Below are 14,407 nucleotides of genomic sequence, written 5' to 3' on the forward strand. Positions count from 1 at the left end.
AATTTTAAAAAGATTGCATGTACAGTGTGTAATAAAGTACATTCTGTCTGCATACATTGACTTAGAAAACAAGATACTATATGGTTAACAATGAAAAATAGCAATTATTATCAAAATATTCTACAGTCTCATAATAGTAATGTAAATGTCTTTACTTATCTAAGAGACTTAACATAATTTTAAATTACAATAATTTTACATCCTCCATTCATATATACAGTCCTATTAAAGTCAAAAGGTATTATAATAACAATATTCTTGTTAAGATTAAATGACTGAATTATATTTCGTTATTTTACTGTATAAAGCAACTGCATTCCTGTTTGTTAAAACTGTTTGCGCTTACTGTAGCTTTTCACACTATGCACACCATGCGCAATGAAATAATTTATGTTTCTGTTCTTAGTATAGTATCTATATCCATTTCATGAATTAAACAGGATGTTAATATTTCAACTCCCTTTCCTTTTGTGTAATTATGAGTCCACTGTTTTGTGTATTCTGTAGGAATATGTCCACCAGCTTCGAACAGCTGTTACTGAAAACAAGCAAGAACTCCTCATTTAATACATGTTGACAAAAATAGCCAGTTCCCCTCACCCCCTGCCCTGCTTGGGGTCAACCTCTGTAAGTCTTTAAACTCTTTTCCAGGCCCAGAGCCACAGACATATTATGCATCTCTTCCATGAGATTTCATTAAACACATCTCTGTAGAAAATAGCTAAGAAGTGTATTTTGCTTGCCCCATGTTTTACCGCAATAAAACTCGCATGGACAGCAAAGAAATTCCGCCTGAGGAAGGATGTCAGGATTTGTCCCTGTAGTCATGAAATCCCTTTCCTCGGTGCAAGTCAGCAGGACCAAGCTCTGCTCTGCTCTAACAGTCCTCCCAGCTGCACCGCGGCCTCACCGAACCTGGGGTGGGAGGGGGCGTGCTTACTCCAGAAAATCTGGGATATGGTTTACCAGCACACGCATCTCTCAAATGCCTTCGGAACCACCTATTTATCCCCAGATGTCCTAGATTACTGATTCTTGCACCCTGTATCACCACTTGATTTCGAGGGTGATGCTGCTAGCTAAAATACTAATTATAATGACTTCCTACTAGAACAAACCTAACAGTAGTGAAACAACATTGCCATAATATACACCTACAGGTATGGATAGATTTAGTGTTTTGGGCAAGGGGGTTGGGGATTTTGTGTGAATGCAGACAGCTTGAATGTGTTTAATGATAGATGCAATACGGTATATTGCAAAAGGAGCATTCGCTATCTTCTGTTAAGTTTCTCATGCAGGAAGAGGAAAAAAAATCTGGTGCTTCAGACAGAAGCAATTGTCAGAAGAATGAAAATCAACTTTAAAAAATTTAATGGATGCACTATAATGTTTTTTTAGAACAGTGCTTATAAAAGTGATGAAATTCAGGATGTTATTTAAAGTCAATATAGTTCAGAAGTATGGTCTAACTCCCATGTAAAAGTTCAATGGGAAAATCATGTAATACATTCATATTTAATTTCTTTTTCTCCATTATGAGCAATTCACACTGGTGTATTTAAAACTAATGTAGTAGAAACTGCAGTACAAGGACAAATGGCATTTGATATCAACCAAGTATCCCCTCCTTTTATCAGCTAAAATGGACAATACGCATCCTACACTAGACATAATGTGGGCATAAATGTTACTTTTAATTCATCATATTTTGAATTCAAATGTCAATATTAGCTAGTCTTTGGAAAAACTATGACAAAGTGGTTCCTCTTCTAATGAGCTTAATTTATAGAAGCACTCCAATTAAAATGGTGATCAGTTCTACGTTCAATTACCTTTGGTTAATACTCATTTGTCTTTCCGTTCCTTTCTTTCATGCTAAAAAAAAATAAAAATAAAATGACCAGAGGACTGTTCGTTGTTTTTATTATTTTTAACCATGCAGTAGAAACGTATCTCAGCCTCTTCGGAGGGCCAGGTGTGTGCTGGGCTGTCTGGGACCCCACACGTATGCAACAAGATCAGTTCTGCTCTGTTCAGTTTATATACAAGTAGTTTGCATAGGCTCTTATAAATCCTTGAGTTTCCTAAAAACATAAATATTATTGTGAAATTGGATACTCCATCATCTTTCATAGCCATCCAGATAGAATTTATTATGCCACTGCTAACTCTCCAATTAAGAAACTATTGTGAATAGTTTCCCCAAGAAAACTAGGACCCAAGAAACCCCAAGAATCTGGGTTGGTCAGGAATGGCCTACAGCCCTGGTGGAGCACAAACTTCACAAGGAGTGTGAGGAGGATCCAGGTACCAATAACAGAAGAGAGAATAGGAAGAAACAATTGCTCTGTTCTTGGGTAATATGTTTAAATGCACTTAAAACATCCATGGAATCAACAATCCATTTTAATTGCCTCTTACTCTTTCCAATCCTGTGACACTTCTGGGGTTAGAGGCAGGCTTGGTGACAGCAAAATTAACACATACTTTTGAAACATGTTTTGGAATTTTTAAGAGAACTCCCTAATGTGACCTTTTGGCTCTGGTTGAGGAAGAACTATGAAGGACCTGTGCCAGCCTATTTTCCCATGTATTAATATTAGAACGATTGCACTTAATGTCCTCCAGGAACACTCCAGAATTCCACTATGTCTAGAAATGATATGCCTTCTACCTGCTGTCTAACTGCCAAGCCTTCACTGACTCATCAAAACACATTTTCTGAACGCTCCCTCTTAGCAAGGTAGTTATGAGAAGCAGTGCGTCGCATCAACACTTCTGAATATCCCCTTTGGTTTGAAAAGTCTTCCTTTCCAGCTTTTCTGTACTGAATCCAAAACCAAATTAGAAATTAAATTCTCTTTGTTTCAAGTGTTTGCAATGGGAATCTTGTCATTTCCCTCCATTTCCAAATGGATCAAAAGCATGCATATGGATAGAGTCCCTTTGGAAAAACCTTGCTGTGCTGCCAAAGGACGTCCAGAAGCACACTCTTGTCTATCTGAATTCTGATCTCTTCCCCACAAAAAAGGACGCAGTTTGAATATTCTTGGAATAAGCAGCTGACATAGCACTGTTACCTATTGTGCTTGTTTTAAATTGTGCTAATTGTAACACGGAGTATCTTTGTTGTCTTGTACATCCATACAGTCTTTCTGCTAAATGTCATATATTTTTCTGTCTGAGTTCGTTTGAGTCTCTGTCATTATGTTAGTTTCCATTTTTCTTCTGTATCATTAAAACATATATTAAAAGTCTGTTCTTTTTCTACAAATGAAATTTTTAAAAAATGGAATTCCATGAAAAGCTTAATGGATTTTCTCCTTTTAAAGAGAAGCCTACGCAGTTTAAATTTCACGCTCGCTTCACTTGTGCGAAAGCACTACCATCTGTTTTTTCAGATTTTAATACCTGTAACATCTCTATAGTTCCCAGCTTAAATAGTTCCCTGTTGCCTCACATTTTGTATAATTTTTAGTTATATAAAAAAGAGAAATTAAAAAATGACTAAAACTCACGTTGATAGCAGAGAATAATGAATGCAGATTGAAGAGGGAGTTTCAATACATTTTTGTAACGTGGGTATTCCTTTTGTGGTAACCATTTTGATAGTGCTGTAAAAAGTCATGAAACAATAGTAAAAGCATTCCCAGCAAAGAAAGATTTGTGCAAATGTCAGCTGTGAACAGAGGGTGTGAATTTGGGGCAAAGTGATATGAGTTCTTGTCCATCTCATTTTCCTGTGAAGTAAGGGATGATTTAAACCCTTGTCATGTGGTAACTTAACTTCACAGTGGCTCTCCTTATTCGTATTTAAAATAAGCACAAACACCATGCTTACGTTCAACTCAGTCTTTTAGCAAGTGATTGAGAGAAGTATGAGGCCCTTTCTGCTTTTATAAGTCATCTCCATCATCTGTGCTAAAGCTGCTTCTCCTGCTGCTCTCTTTCGACGCGGCTGGGGACGTGGAGGACAAGAGTGGGTCTGTTCCAAATGGTGACACCCTGTCATCCAGTAAAATTTCCTCTAGCCGTTGCTCTTCTTTCAAGGCTGCGCTGAAGGACAAATCCGTGAAGTGTGAAAGCGGATCAGAAAAGGCTGTAGATCCATCACAAACATCAGAATTTGGTCCATGTGCCAGAGGCATTTGTTGAGAGTAGTCTACAGAGTTCTCCTCTGCATAAGACTGTTGCTTGATGACCTGTGCAGCTAAATCAACAGCACTGAGGGAAGACATGACTGGAAGGCCATGTGCGCGTGCCTGGATCTCTAGTTCCTAACATTTCAAACAAAAACAATTAGATAGTGACTTTATAAGACAAAATAGTGTTTTCAGAACTATTGCAATAAGTATACGGATAGTACATGCAAATTAATAATATTTTTAATCCAGTTGTAAGACTATGTTTTGAAATACGAAATTGTTAACCTATGATAATTTGCCACCCGAGTGTTTTTGTTTCCCCTCCTGTCGTTAAGCAGCTGTCCTACGGGACCATAAAAGATAGGACAGTTTCTCTAAAACCATTGCGTACTGAACCCAATCAAGGTGACAGAAAAGCATTGCACCTTTCTAGCTCGTTATCCATGGCTACGCAGAGAAATAGAAGATACTTCATTTGATGATGCTTATGATATACAGGTATGTGTAAATCACCATATGTAGGATGAGTGATTTTCTGTCTATCTATCTGTCATCTCATCTTCATGCGTGTCTATATTCAAATCTTGCATTTCAAGCTATGCAGAGCCGTATTCTGCTGCTTAGTGTCGCAAGCAGATATAACATGGCACACTATACCCAAGGAATTGTAACGTGTGAAATGGTTACAAAGGGCAAACGAAAATACTGAAGGGAATTTTGTGTCCAGTATTGATTTTTGGCTGCAGAGATACAGTTTTTTGCTTCCTTTTTTGTCTTTCTCTGGCTCTACATAAGGAAGACATACATAAGGAAAGTCTTTGTAGAAATACTTTATTGACTTTCCATGTAGTCCTTTATGTAAGGTCTAATTATCAAAGAAATCTAAAAAATAACCCCTCCCCAGTATACACAGCAATAAATAGGGAAAGCCAATTCACTTTTAATAAATGCCATTTGGGGAAAAGTGATATAGATTAATAAAATTTGATGAGGGATAAGTACTGCAAAAGCTTTGTAGTTCATGGCGACGTTCTTGTGCAAACCTGAATTCGGAGTAGAAGTCTTCTGTTAGCATGCTCTAATTTCTTCTGCCTGTGTTCTAATTCTCTGGCTCTCTGTTGTTCTTTTTGTAGCCACTTGATGTACTCCACTGATGCTTTTAAAATAGTTCCTTTGTTCCAGCGCATATCACTGCAGAATGTAGAGATAACCTTTTCACAATTGTGCATGTCAGCAGAATTCATAAGAACTTACAAAATCTTTTACATTAATATGAAATAATGATTTACATGACTATTATTCACTCTTAGATATTATTGCTTCTGAATGGAAATTTTAATAGAATAGTTAAGAAGCCCTTATATAGTAAAATTAATCCCAGAATGAAAATAAGTGTCAAAAGAAAGTAATAAAGTGACTTTTTGTGGGAGAGCTAAATGCAATATCATGATTCTACCATTACAGTTTTTATATTTTTAGTGAAAATTGCTTTTATTATTAACTCTAAGATTAAAATCTATGTGCAGTATTTCTGCATTAATGAACTAGGAAATATACATTACTGAGGACTTAAGCCTAAATTTTTAAAGATCATTTTGAATATACTACTCCTTTTACCTGACTCACTAATGAGGTTGCTTTTATGCTTGTTGAGAAAAAAATGGTCTGTGCTGAATGCCACTCCTCATTGATGATAGACCAGACAAATCACACTTTGGTAAGCATAATGGCTATGGAATGACAAAAATCCCCTTCAAAAAATCTTGAAACAGTGTAAACCAAGTTAAAATCCCCAGCTATATGCAGACCCCAACTCAAAATAAAAGCCTTGCAAAAAAAAATAAAAAAAAAATAATGATTAAACATATCCATCCATCAGAAAATTATGGTTTAACTTCCAGTTTACAAGCAGTCTTACTAACAACAATACACTTGTTCAAATGCATCCGTTCAAGGACTTTCATGTACCCATTTATCAACTTCCCATGTATTCCTTTATGTTAGGTCTTGAGGCCTTGGAACAAGAATCAAATTTGTTCAAAAGGTTTAATTTCTAATAAAGTTCAGCATTTTATGATACGGGATGGACCCGCTGCATGAAATATACAGACAGAAGGGTTTATCCAAACGATCCACTTCACTGCAAGATGGCTTAGACTGTGGAGAAGATTGGCAGAGGTTCTGGTCCTATAAAGCAAACCTGAGAAGGAAAAAGCTATTTAAACCAGCAAGAATCTGAGGTTGGGAGTGACCTTAGAGTAACCACCTTAGTGGGTTTTTTCTTTTAGTGTTTATTCCAAATACATATACTTATATGCTGGCTTTTATAGAGTCAAAAAGAAATACAAATAACACTCCAGTCAATCATCACTTTCCATTATTTCTTGGTTGCTTTAGTTAGTGAGACTTGCTTCTACTCACATGCTCACTTATGGTGAGTAAAACTGTGACCTGGAGTGGATTTATTGCAGAAGTGTCTATGCTTTACTTCAGCCTCTCAGAGTAAGTGCCCAGAGAACCTTGCACCTTACCCTATGGCTCAGCACCCTTAGACACTTCCACCAAGGCAGCTGTCCTTCTTTCTACTGAATATACAGGGCAAAAGCTGGGCAGGTACAGGATTTAGGGACCCAGACTACCTGGCCTTCCCTGATGCACTGTACTAGGGATAAAACCTTATGGAGCTGATAGCTTTAAAGATGCTTAGTACCCAAAGGGGGCCTATGGGAAAGATGGGGAGGGACTCTTTATGAGGGAGTGGAGTGATAGGACGAGGGGTAATGGTTTTAAACTGAAAGAGGGGAGGTTTAGATTAGATATTAGGAAGAAACTCTTTACTGTGAGGGTGGTGACACACTGGAACAGGTTGCCGAGGGAAGCTGTGGATGCCCCATCCCTGGAAGTGTTCAAGGCCCGGCTGGATGGGGCTTTGAGCAGCCTGGTCTAGTGGGAGGTGTCCCTGCCCATGGCAGGGGGGTGGGAACTAGGTGATCTTTAAGGTCCCTTCCAACCCAAACCATTCTATGATTCTATGATTCCATGATAATATGCAAAATTATTTATGATAAAGCATCACAGTGTTTAACCATATCCTAGAATTTACATAATCTGCTAGAGATTTGGGAGAACGAGTTTTTTGATCAGAGAGGGCTCGAACTCATATCTCTGTCCTCTGGGCAGCACACAAACCGCAGGGTTCCAGCAAGCTGGGACCTCCCCTTGTCTCAGTGATGTGGGCCATGAATGCACAGCTTTCAGGATTAGAAGGTGAGGTGGTCAGAGAGAAAATAATTATTGACTCAGACCCTGCTGTCTGCGAAGCCATAACATCAGAGGCTGCTTGCTGAAGTGGGTATGTCTTCTCATTTAGACATTCCCTGGTCAAAAAAACTAAAGCAGCGGTGGGACTGGGAGCCACGAGCAGAACCTGTGTACTTCACGGCAGCTGAAACATCTCTTGGCAGTTCCTCTGTCTCCTTCTTCCTCTCCCTGTACTTCCTGCGCAGGGGGGAGGACAGAACATTTTCCTGCCAGCATCCCATGGACTCCCTCCTAAGAGGGGACTTTCTCCTCACATGTGGGATACTTACGTTCAAACCGTAAAGGTTAAGGAAGTTTTTAGTACACACAATGCTTACTTTCCGGACAAATCTTTGCCATCACCACATTATAATCTTGTTTTCTTCAGGCCTCTTTGGAAGGTTAACTAAAATACTGAGAGGTCCCTATTTATACCTGAATTGCAGTGGAGTTTGAAAGGCAGCGAGATGCCTGTCTGTCTACACCAGAGCACTCCTGAATAAATAGGAGCAGCGAAGTCAGGAGGACAACAACGTTTCAAACCATGAATCTCCACTGCCATCTCAGATATGAGCTATATGTGCTATATATAGCTCAGAATTACAGTAGGGTTTTGTTTAATTTCAAGTGAAAACAACTGATTTAGGACATTTTCATGGCAACTATGAAAAGTGCTACAGTAATAAGAAAACCTATAACCGAAACTCTGGAGAAACGCAATCTGCCCAGGCAAGGGGGGTCAGCTCCTCCTGCATGTAATCAAGACAAAACTAAGCCAGTGACGGACTGATGGTCTCAACATAAAAATGTAGCACTATGAAATCAGAAATTAATCCATGACTGGAAAATGGAAATAATTAAGACATGTAACAGCAGGAGAAAAATATGCATATATCACATACTTGGCAAATATTTGATGATAATGATTTCACAATCAATTTCATGTCAGTTATAAAATGTTATGAATGCAAAATCAAATTCAGACAAAAATATTTTTTGGTTAATCTTTCTGCTTGACATATGAATAAGCCATATATTCATGACTGTGTTTGGAATCTTTTTGTGATGAAATGCATTCATGTTACACATAATTGACCGCCTTTGTGATATTGCTTACTTTTAGTTCATGTTGCCTAGATAGTTTGATTTTTTACGTATATGGTAATGATATTTTTTCTCATAGGTTGAAGTAAGTCTTCACAAGAGGGCTAATTCCTGGATTCAAACTGCCAGAGAGATGGATCTGGTCAGCTTCTGCGTGAAATGCATAGATAGATATCTCTTGTGGCAAGATTTACAGATTTGAGAGGCAAAACTATCATGGAGATCTAGGATGAAAATGCTGTGGCTACTATCATCATTTAAGAGACTCTGTTATGCTCTGTGTGCGTCTGTGTCTGTGCATGTATCCCACATACCTTCTACATCTCTACTTATATATACATATGCTGGTTGGTGTCCTATTAAATGAGAAATGTTGAAGTTAAATCTTCCAATGTCTGAAGGCAACACAGCAAAGGATCAGCTGGCGACCTTAGAAGTCAACATGTCTTTCACTCCTTGTGTCTCTATTTATACCAGTATTTTCTTTTCAGAAAATACTGAAGATGTCTGTGCTGGTTCTGCATCGCAGACACTCTCCATCCGTTCTAGCCCAGGGCACCATACAGCAGTCACGGGACAGAGCTACGGAGAAACAGAAGCTCTGTGCAGACATGCAGGGTTGGAAGAGCAGCAATGTAACAAGTGAGGATGAAGGCAAAGGGGGGGAATAGGACATGGGAGGTGCCTGCATAGCAATAGCCTGCAATGCATCTGGCTCTGCTTCGCAGGCAAGCGGATTCATCTATCATGGGAAGAAAAAAACACCTCAGCATTTGAAGGTGGGTTAACTCCAAGCATAGCAAGTGCCTAAGAATTCAGATATTCTCCGTTCAGTAATTGGTTTTCTGTTATTTCTCTGAAAATGCTGAATTCTAAATTGGGTGCAAGTTATCTGAAATATTATAAAGGTGGCACTGGGGAAATGTGGGGTTTTTGCTTTTTAGAGATTTACATATTGTGCTTTCTCACCATATAATAGAGATAAAATTTGAAATGACAAGGCCTACAAACCCATTTGAGAACCTTTAAAAACTGGGCAGCTACTGTCAGATGTTAGCCATTTTATTGGAAACTGCTTTATAAAAACAGACCAAACAGTTGCATTCGCAACTGTTTTGAACCTACTAAGTTCATTATAGATCAACTAGTCTTTGGAGATGTCAGGAATCCTTTTTTTTTTCTTTCATTTATCTCTTTCACTGTCTGTTAATTCCTTTCTTTCCCCCCCTGCTTTATTCTTCATTTTTATTGTGTGTATGTAAGTCTCCTTCCTGTAAATACTGAAACATGTGGGAAACTCTACACGTGAAACAAGTCAGTTGAGAGCAGTAAGAAGTTTTGCAGGTCTGGTCATCAGCAACGACCTCTGCAAAGGAGGATTGTGTCTTTGTGTGTGCATGTGGTACAATAATCAAAATTTTTAGCAGGCTACGCATGTGTTACCTGGTTTAATTAACAGAGGTCTACCACACTTAACGTGATTTGCATGGAAAAGTAACAAGTAAGTAACAAACACATTGTGTTTTATTGGTCTTGGAACCCTAGCTCCTCCTAACTTTACCAGCTGAATCTCTCTTCTCAAATCTCAAATGCCCAGACCCCAACATGTAACTCTCACCTAGGAGAGTTTCTCATTTAGGAGAAAAGAAACATAGCCATGAGACTGATCTTCAGCTCATTTCCATTCAGGTAACTTTGTTGAAGCCAAAGGAGCTCCACTGGTTAACGCAAGTTGAACTCTTGTAGGAAGGATGAGAATATCTGATCATCTAAGATTAAAATCAATTAACAAAAACAGAATTTGGGAGACGGTGATAGTCACAGAGTCTGCCAGACACAGAGCAGTTACTAATAGCAAACACATTTGTGAAGCTGAAACTATGTTTGCAGACCGTTTCTTTCCCTTTTTCCAAGAAATTAGCTTTAACCTATGCTTGCTCAAAGAAATACTTTGAAGGACTTTGTACTTGTTTTGATGACCTACACAATTACAAAGTGTATTCTTCTGAAAGGGGCAGCAAGTTTCCATTTTATAATCACATAAGTGTACACAAGGTTTTCCTTTACAAGAAACGTGGCTGTGCCGGCTGTTAGAGGGTCTGTCCACTGGCAACAGACAGAAGGTCAGGCACAGGCAGACGCAGAGAGTGAGAGCAACACACTACTTCTGCCCAAATCCTCAGTGGTTCTCTTAACATCCTGTCTGTGTAAAACGACTAGAATTCTGAAAGACATTTTTTTTCTTAGTATTTCTGGTCATTCTTGTTGGCTACCATAAAACAGTTCTTGTGTAGGCATTTCTAGACTTTGTCAGAATGCGAAGTCCTGTGACCCACCTAAAACTGGGGTCTGAAAGGCTGAACACAAAGGAACCGCGAATGGAAAGGTAGGTATATTTGAAGGAGCTGGTTATGAGTTTTTCAGCAAAATATTACCGGGTATTTGGGGCCTTTTTTTATACCATTTTTGAATTATTCTGTATGACTGTTTTGCATTTCTGAATCATCTACCACGTGGATATCTAAGCATTGAAAATTACACAAAAGAGTCAAAGTTCTTTGCAACTTCTACTTATCTCCATTTTCTAATGCTGATGAAGTGAACTTAAAACACCCATTCATTTAAGCAATGTAATCCACGCTTTTCATCATTAAATTAAAAAAAAAAAAAGTGAAAAGAATAGGGTTTTAAGCCAGTCAAAAGAAAGTCCCTGCGGAAGCTCTGCAGGAGCCAAACAAGTTCACTATGTAACTAACAAAACAAAAGTGAAATAAAAACCCCACACACCACTTCTAAGAAATATAAATCATAAAAGGTTTCCAAATAGCATCAAAAATGTCCTTTTCTGTTCCTGAGTCTGAATGTAATCTTCTTGAAGCAAGCCATCTGGGACAGGCATGCTAACCACAATGGCTTAGTTATGGCAGTGTTTGCTCTTCAATGCAAAGCCTGATTTGCTTCACTGTCATTAGTCCAAGCATCAGTAAGGTTTCTCCTTTTACAGCTAAGTTCCCACTATAAGAAGAATGTTCTAAAATCAATATACGAGGTGAAAATGCTACGTGTGATAAAATGTTACAGATAAAGTATTGTAAGAGCTGATACATCTCTTTCTTTCAAAGAAGAAGAGGGCAGATTGGGGGCACAGTAAGGTGTTATGAAGGAAAAAGCAAGAACTGAAAAAGAGGGTAAGGACACTGAGTTATGATTTGGCAACACAGGACCGTACCAGAAAGAAATAATAATTTTGATCTGCTCAGCCAACAAAATAACATGGTCAAATTGATGTATTTCCACCCTCAAAAAAAAATTGTTTACATGTCTTTGGATTAATTTAACCTGGCACCAAGCTACAGCAAAGTTGTGTTATAACCTAGTTTTTCAAAATTGTTCTGCACCTTTTGATGCCTCTTTTTTACCTTAAGACAAACTTGAAAGGTTTTAAATTGGCCTATTTTCAAAAGGGGTACTGATTACCAGCATTTTTTGAAGACAGCAGTCCTCAGAACATGAGACACTTAAACTCACTTTGTGTTTTTGTAAACATGAGCCACTTTGGGGCTGTAACTGTTGAACTCTATCATGGCTTTGAAGACTAAAATGGGAAAAGGTGATGTCTTCAGGATCTATACTTGAAACTTTTTTATCAGGCAACAACACCAAAATCTGTGGTTAAAATCAATCATCCTCTTACTGGAGCAAAATTACATGTCCAGGTCATTCATTTTAAGAAGAGCTAAAGGGATTGCTCTAGGTATTAATGTTTTGAATAAGCTCAAAAACTAAACCTGAATCCAGACCAAAACATGTAACTGAAACACCTCTGTAGATAATCAAAAATCACAACTGGAATTTGTACCTCATGCCCGTTTCTATTTGCAGCATAACTTGCTTCCATTATTGCTTTATAGCTGCAAACCAACAGTGCCATCCACTGTTTTCCTGAGAAATCTTTCAATTATTTGCCCAAATGGTCTTGAATACTGAAAGGTGCACCAGCAAAATTAAAATTCCTCTGCCAGTCTGTGTTTGCAGTGAATCACATGTGGCCAAAAGTTTATTTAGGCACTTCAAGTGCTTCATATTTTAACTCAGCTGTAATACCTAATTCTATATCAATAACAGGAACATGCCCATTTATCTAATCTTGGATGCTGCGGAAGGAGTTGAGTTTGTGAATTCTCTAAAATGGATGCGGTATGTTAACTTTCTCTCTGGTGATATCACTCCAAGTGGCTTGTTATGCCAACCTTGTACTTATGTGAGTCTCACGCAGCTTTCTATTGTTACAGAAATCCTTAATATAATCAAGATTTTCTTAGTCCTAAGGAAAAAAAAAAAAAAGGCTGAAATATCAATAGAAGTTTTCATTTGAAGTATCATGCAGGTCTGTATTGACATGCAAATGATAAAGACAAAATCTGTATAATCAATTTTATGCGAGTCACAGCCATGCTAGTGCATGGTCTTAAGGCTTCCCTGAGTGACGTGAGAAATCTAAGGCTAAAGTTCAGCATTAAATATCACACTGAATTGTTATTGCTAATCCTGCAATAGGCGTTCCTGCCGAGATGGCTTTTTTCATATTGATGACAAATATAAGCTTTAAGGGAATGCAGGTACAGTTTGAAAAATATGCATTCTGTGTTAGTGTAAGTATATGCATTAGTATAAAATGCTATTATTATAGCAATTATAGCAATTATTATTTTTATCTTTGCATTTTAGGACTGTTGTTTTTTCTGTACTGAGTAGAGGACTTCTGAAAAACGATCAATCTACAGTCTTAAACTGATTTTTTTTTTTTTTTTTTATTTAGGCAAAGGGCGGGCAGTGACAACATGCATTTTGTTTTATCCCACTAGAGGGCCCATGGCAAGGGCTGAAAGCATCACTCCTTCCTTCTCCAGAGACACCACTCAATTGCTCCCAGGGACAGAGAGCTGGACTTTCTGTTGTTTGGTTTATCATCTTTTTTTTCTTCTTTTTGGTTTTGTTTGTTGTTTGGGGTTTTTTTTCCCCTGATTTATCATTCTCTCTTAAACACTGTGGAATTGCTGTCATTTTATTATCCTTTGACATATGTTTTCCCAACGAGCACCAAAAATCTGTCAAAGGTTTGTTATTTAACAGCCTGATCTGAGACAGTGACCTGGCATGGAAGATTTTGTATCCCATTACTCAATCCTAGAGACAGTATATGCAACTGTCGTTTTCCCCCTGTATTTAAACTAAAAACATTATTATAGGAAAGACTGTTGAACTCACGGATCATTAGACTTGGGGATGAGTGTGCCAAGCTCCTTGATTCGGTAATTAATATTATACCTTCTTCTTCTCTCAACTGTTAAAAAGAAACAGTTACTATTTTTGCGGTAAAATATTGTTGGAGAAATTCAACATAAAACATTTTAATTAGTCAAAAACAAGTCAGTCAATGTACAGAAAATTTCTCCCTCAAATAGAAATCCCAACGTGATCTCTTACCTGTCTCTGACTTACTCTCAGGACAGACTCCATGATTAGTACCATCTCTGTATCTTAACCTACCTGTAGGTTTTATGCTCATTTACAACCAGACTCCCAGAAAATGAAATAGTCCCACATCCTCTGAATATGAGCTAATACTTCTTTTTTTCTGATGTTTGTGTATCCTATCTCCACCCCGCTCCCCCCCAACGGAGTTTTCTAGCTTACTAGAGTTTTGCTGATAACTTCAACAGGGGCACAAGACAATTCATCCAGCATTTCATATTTTGGCAGAACTCCTGCTACAGATCCCAGTTAACAGCTTCACTATCTCTTATCCATTGTTATCAGCATTGCAAAGCACTGAGAGGACACATCTGCAACCA

At 38.0% G+C, this 14,407-nt stretch overlaps 1 protein-coding gene across 4 annotated transcripts in view; it reads right to left on the reverse strand.

Annotated features, from left to right (window-relative positions):
- Nucleotides 1-1,081: 1,081 nt before the first annotated feature.
- TFEC (transcription factor EC) overlaps nt 1,082-14,407 on the reverse strand; it is a 71,638-nt gene continuing 58,312 nt past the window's right edge. For all 4 annotated transcript variants that reach the window (XM_063323224.1, XM_063323223.1, XM_063323226.1 and 1 more), the window contains 3 exons: nt 13,821-13,896; nt 5,192-5,339; nt 1,082-4,280 (listed from right to left, as the gene is read on the reverse strand). In XM_063323224.1, the coding sequence (XP_063179294.1) occupies nt 3,900-4,280; nt 5,192-5,339; nt 13,821-13,896 (605 nt within the window). In that variant the 3' untranslated portion in view covers nt 1,082-3,899. The remainder of the gene's footprint in view (nt 4,281-5,191; nt 5,340-13,820; nt 13,897-14,407) is intronic.

This window comes from Chroicocephalus ridibundus, chromosome 1 (assembly GCF_963924245.1).
Source record: "Chroicocephalus ridibundus chromosome 1, bChrRid1.1, whole genome shotgun sequence".
In the NCBI taxonomy this organism is placed as follows: Eukaryota; Metazoa; Chordata; class Aves; order Charadriiformes; family Laridae; genus Chroicocephalus; species Chroicocephalus ridibundus.